This window comes from Nelumbo nucifera, chromosome 2 (assembly GCF_055504915.1).
Source record: "Nelumbo nucifera cultivar China Antique chromosome 2, China Antique-T2T, whole genome shotgun sequence".
Classification (NCBI taxonomy): Eukaryota; Viridiplantae; Streptophyta; class Magnoliopsida; order Proteales; family Nelumbonaceae; genus Nelumbo; species Nelumbo nucifera.
Window position 1 is genome coordinate 101,347,702 of NC_142650.1, and position 5,852 is coordinate 101,353,553.

The following is a 5,852-nucleotide window of genomic DNA, read 5'->3' on the forward strand; positions in this document are numbered from 1 at the left end:
CCCTTTTCCTCAAATCAGTGGTAGAGAAACCGATTCTGCATCAATGCTAGAACAAACCAGCTAACATACCAACGAGCCATCCCGCCTATATAAAAACCCAGTACCCAATATCGGTCCTAGCAATCGGGATATTTATTTCTTCTGTCTTGAATTGTGTATTTATTACTTCTGAAATGGTGCTTACTTTGATGAACTTTACACAGAATACACAACCTACTTTGTGTATAGTGAACAGTTAACTATAAATATAAGGACATGTAAAAGCAAAATTCTTGGCTGATTCTTATGCTTTTGGCAAGTGGATGAAGAAATGCATTTCAAAGTGTATATAACTATATGTTACCACAAGTAACCTACAGAATACCACTAACTTGGAACTAAAGCCATGGCCTTCTACCCAACTTGAATCAATGGTTAATCTTCAGTTGGAAATTCACCATTGATGTTATTTCTCATGGGATATGGCTCTGCTGCTTCACTTATCCCAGATTCTATACACAATTTTATCAACAAGGCTGAAGTAGGAGTTGCTCCATGACCTTTTCATGGCTAAAACAAGAAAGGGTACCAGAAGACCTGCTGCAAAACCTGTACCAATACCAGAGTAAAACCAGTTGCTGTTGACTATATTGCCCCCATTCCTCTCAACAGTTGTTTGTTTATTTGAATCCTCACCTTCATCACATTTTACAGGAAGTGGATCACCACATAGACCTGGATTTCCAGTGTATGAGTACATGTCAAAAGTTGTCAACTGCCCCTTGAATGGAATTGAGCCTGATAAGTTGTTGTTTGACAAGTTGAGATAACTCAAGGAAGCCATGGTCGACATGATAGAAGGAATGGAACCAGAGAGCTGATTGTTTGAGACATCAAGAGATGACAATTCATGCAAGCTCGCAATTGTTTCAGGAATTTTTCCAGTGAAATGGTTTCTTGACAAGTTCAAAACCATCAACCCTGATAGATTTGTTATTGATTCAGGGAAGTCTCCATATAAATTATTTTCAGACAGGTCAATGCAGGTTACAAGAGAAAGAGTTTTGCTGTATGTAAGGAGCAAGCCTTTCATGGACAAATCCAAGCTCTCCTCGTAGTATATGACAATGCCTCCGACGCCTCCGTACAGCAAATACTGGTTTTCCTCTTGTACATTGGCCATTGCTTTAAGATTCCCTAAGCTAGAAGGAATGCTGCCAACCAAATTGTTATCTGCAAGATCCAACACTTGTAGGGAGCTCATATTGGAAAGTTGGGATGGAATTCTACCAGAAAATGCATTTGACCTCAGCCGAAGAATTCTAAGAGCAAATAGACTTTCTCCGATCCAATATGGAATTTTACCCAACAATTTGTTGTTTCCGAGATCCAGCGTCTCCAAGCTAGAGCAGTTTTGTAGGGATGAAGGGAGCTCCCCTGATATCCCATTACCACCAAGGTGCAAAGACTGAAGCATCAACAATTGGCCCCATGACAAAGGGATTGACCCTGATAAATGATTGTCTCTAAGGTCTAGGGCATTTAGACTAGAACAATTCCCTAAGCTTGCAGGGAGGTTTCCTGTTAAATTGTTTCCCGAAAGACTAAGGACCTCTAGCAGCAACATGTTTCCTATAGAGGTTGGGATATTGCCTGTTAGATGGTTATTTGAAAGAGAAAGAAAAATCAAGTTGGGAACTACAAAGCCAATGTCTGGGGGGATAGATCCAGAGAATCGATTATTAGAGAGATCCAGTGACACAATCTCCACTGCTGGAAGAGGTATGGGTCCTTCCAATAGGTTGGAGCTGAAATCAACACCCACACCATGGATGAGGTTAAGTGGGTTTGGCAGTTTACCCTGTAATTGGTTCAAAGAGACATTCAATACTACATTTATATTGGAGGAAACATTCCAAAACCAGTAGGGTATTGGACTGGAAATGCTAGCATTTGAGAAGTCCAAATCTGTGAGTTGCTTTTGAGTTTCAAGCCAAGCTGGAAAATTTGGACCCAACCGGCATGATCTCATATAAATTCTCATGACCTGAAATGGAGGGACCCATTTGGAGGTAACATTCAAAATTAATAAGGAATTAGAAGACATGCTTAGTAACTCCAAGTTACTAAGCTTTGAGAAATGAGATTCTGACACAGAACCTCTTAGTTGGTTGTAAGACAGATCTAAAGAAACCAATTTGGAAAGTTGTCCTAGAGAATCTGGGATGCTTCCATTCAGTTCATTCTTTCGAAGCCACAAGTACTGTAGTTGTGACAATCTACCTAGAGATGGAGGGATGGGGCCTTGGAAGGAGTTATTCTCAAAATCCAGTACTTGCAGATTCTTCAGCTGGCCCAGCCAGTCTGGTAGACTCCCCACCAAACGGTTGCTACTCATCCTCATTGAGATCAGGTTAGGCAAGGGGCTCCCGCCAGACCTGCAGTAGTTTTCTGTCCTTTGAACAAATTCTGGTAACACCCCATCCAAGTTGTTATTAGATAATTCTAAGCTCTTTAAGTTGCAAAGCTTACCAATGGAGCTTGGAATTCCGCCCTTGATGTTGTTGTTAGACAAGTCCAATTCATCCAAGGATGTCATGTTTCCAAGGGATGAAGGTATTTTGCCATGTATTCTGTTTCCAAATAGCTTCAATATCTCGATTCTTGGCCAACTTCCACCGAGTAACTGTGGACAACTAGCAGACAGATTGTTCATGGAAAGATCCAAGTAACGCAAATTTGGAAGCTTGGAGAAACCAAGAGGAATCCTTCCATAAAGACCAGTAATATCACCTACATCCACATACACAAGGCTGCTCACATTCACGATCCAGTTGAGAATCTTCATACTGAAACTGTTTGAGCTCAAATCTATAACTTTGAGTAAAGTAAAATTAACAGGTTGAATAGATGAAATGGAGCCTGGGAGGCTGCAGCTAGATAAATGCAACTCTGTCAGTGATGGGAGCATATTTAGAACTTGGACCCAATTGGACTCCACACTCGAGAGGTTCACTCCATTCAGTGCAAGGTGTCTTAGAGAAGCAAGACCAGTTACCCACTGAATATCAGCAGCTATTAGTTGAGGATTAAAATCATTCAAAACATTGGATACAGAAGACAAATCAAGATACTGCAACTTAGTAAGATTACCAATATTGGCAGGAATTGCACCGCTAAACCCAGCATTGGATAGGTTCAGGTATCTCAATTCCTTGATAGAACCGAGAAAGTCAGGAATTGGGATGCCTTGAAATGTGTTGAGGCTCAAGTCTAAATACCTCAAAGACTTGAGCCTTAACAAAGAAGGATCAATCCGCCCACTTAAGTTCCAAAATCCATACCAGACAGAAGAATAAGGGTCATATGGATGTGGGTTGTGGAGATCGATTGCAGTTACAGCTCCAGTTTTGTTGTCGCACCTGACACCGCTCCATTGACAGCACTCACTCCCTTGCCATGAATGGAGTCGACCTTCAGGATCGACAATACCACTTCTGAAGTCGATCAGAGCTTTCCTATCAGATTCTGAGCAACCTGTTGCAGCACCATGACAAACTGATACTCTTGACAACAAATAGATAATAAGCAGAGCCCACCCAACAACATAAAATGTTCTCATTATTTCAGCAGTAGTTCCAAGAGACATTCTCAATAGTTTCATTTGTGAGTGAACAGGGAGAATCTTTTCATTTCTTAAATAGATTCAAGGGCGTGTCTTTGGGGATAAGATCTGAGAGAAGAAAAGGGAGAGCGAAGACTCTCGTCGACTTGAACTGATTTCTGTTCTTCTCGTCAAAGTCAAGGGCCTACTTGAGTCTTCAATGAATTACTGAGCTTTGCGTGCTCTTTGCGCAAATCTTTGTGCTGAAGATGAGAAAGTGCAAAGAGCCACCGCGTTAATGGCTGTCTTCTTCGCTGGGAGATCTTATTTACTGGAACAAGTGGAAAGATATTTATTGTTCAATGTGGCAGACATGGACTAAGGAACCAAACAAATTATCAACCAAAGGGCCATCAATCTGGACTTTGGAGGGGATCACTAATCAAGTCATCCTGTTTCAGAAATTTTGCCAGGATTCGGCAAGCCGCCTTATAATTTAGACTTCAATTGTTCAGATATTCATTGATGGCCTATGTCTATGCTTGTTCAGTAACCTAAATACAAATTAAATTAGCTTGGTTGACCCGAGACTTTCTGGGTTTTCACCAAATAGAGTTTCTAATCCTTCTGTGTGGGGCACACCATACCAAGCCAGGAACTGCTGCATGAACTCCTCCAAAACGTTTGGCTCAATTTTCAAAAGGAATCGTTTCGTTATGAAGTTTTCCACATGCGTGAACATAATAGATGGTGACTGTGATGGAAACCTAAAAGTCCCAGGCATTGTGGACCCTTTCTCAGATTACTTTTTCGACACCATTCTTCACGCTAGGTGGAAAATTTCAAAGGCATTTTAGACTAATTAACTCAAACTGAGATGAAACCATGAAACTGAAGAGGGGAGTTTTGGATTAATTGCCAACATGCATTCTGGCATTGTCAACATCAATCCCACACCATATAACCCACCTTCCTCTTCTTTTCCATGGAACAATAGCCTTCATTTTCTGGAAGGGAGATATGATAAGAAGGTGATTGGAGTCTTTGCAAAGCATACAAACAGAAAATTTAGGATTTTGAATTTAGGCCATCTTTGATTTGATAGCAAAAGGAAAGGAAAAATAAGGAAATCTATACAAAGTTTGCAAAGGTTTCTCTACCTTTTCTTTCCTTTCTCTACCTTTTTCTTCAAACCAAACATAGCCTTAAGAAAAAATCTATTTTATAGAAAAGATATGGTATTGAAAGAGTTTTGACCAATCAAAATTCCTTATGAATTTAATAAATAACCACCTGATAGGTTACCACTTAATTTTATGATACTGGTTCAATAATGTTAATAGACTTGGAGGTGATGAAAAGCCAAAAGAACAAATTTGACTGTACGGGTCTCCAATTTACTGGTTCTACCATTGGACCTTGATGGTGGGATATTTTCCCCTAATGGTGTAATATGTATCATGTAAGAGTGGTTATCTTTCTTTGTAAAATGATCTGAGATAAGAAGAATGGAACATTTGGACAAGTGGCAAAGAATTGTAGGCCTGAAGTTTGCCACATAGAGGGTGTGAAAGATCTATGGACACAATGTTTTCAAAAAAGAACAGGCAACAAAATGAGAATGGGCTTTGTTTCTTCTCTCTCTTCATTCTATTGAATTATGAATTAGAATTAAATGTCTAACTTTAAAATCACCAAAATCACCCAGTTGTACTTGAAAACCAGATTAGGCATCAAAACGGAAATGGGTATTGTTTCTATTTTCTCATACATTTACGAGGTTTAAATTGCCAAAAGTAGCCAGTTACTCTTGAGGGTGTAATTCCAGTTTAACCCTATTAAATTGGCAATCCAGTCAAGTTTTCAAAACCTTACATGGATTTATACTGTATGACTAGAATACATTTTACAGTCATACTACAATTCAGAAACCCTTAGGCTGCGTTTAGAAACGATGCAAATAAGTGTGAATGCAAGTATGTAGAGTGTAAAACAGTTCATATAAATTGCAAAATTGGATTAGTTTTGCACCGACAAATTTACCTTCTTACGAAATTGACTTTTAATTGTAATGGGTGTGAATTCCAATAAAGCATATGTTTTTTTTTTTTTTTTTAACAAAAATCCACTTGATTGCAAATTTACTTCTTTTTTATTGATGTACTTATGCATTGGCCTGTCATTTGTCAATGCATAAATATAATGTTGCCAAATACAGGCAAAAATTAACCAGAGTACAAATTTACCCTGAATGGGGATTTACACTCCA

At 39.2% G+C, this 5,852-nt stretch overlaps 1 protein-coding gene across 1 annotated transcript; it reads right to left on the reverse strand.

Moving 5' to 3' along the window:
- Positions 1-289: 289 nt before the first annotated feature.
- Positions 290-3,996, reverse strand: LOC104585922 (receptor-like protein EIX1). The gene has a single exon (XM_088897187.1). It carries the CDS (start codon positions 3,641-3,643, stop codon positions 476-478), a length of 3,168 nt encoding a protein of 1,055 aa, XP_088753313.1. The 5' UTR covers positions 3,644-3,996; the 3' UTR covers positions 290-475.
- Positions 3,997-5,852: the final 1,856 nt, after the last annotated feature.

Excerpts from the sequence above, each read along its gene's own strand:
- LOC104585922 (XM_088897187.1), bottom strand. The coding sequence starts at position 3,643 with ATGAAACTATTGAGAATGTCTCTTGGAACTACTGCTGAAATAATGAGA.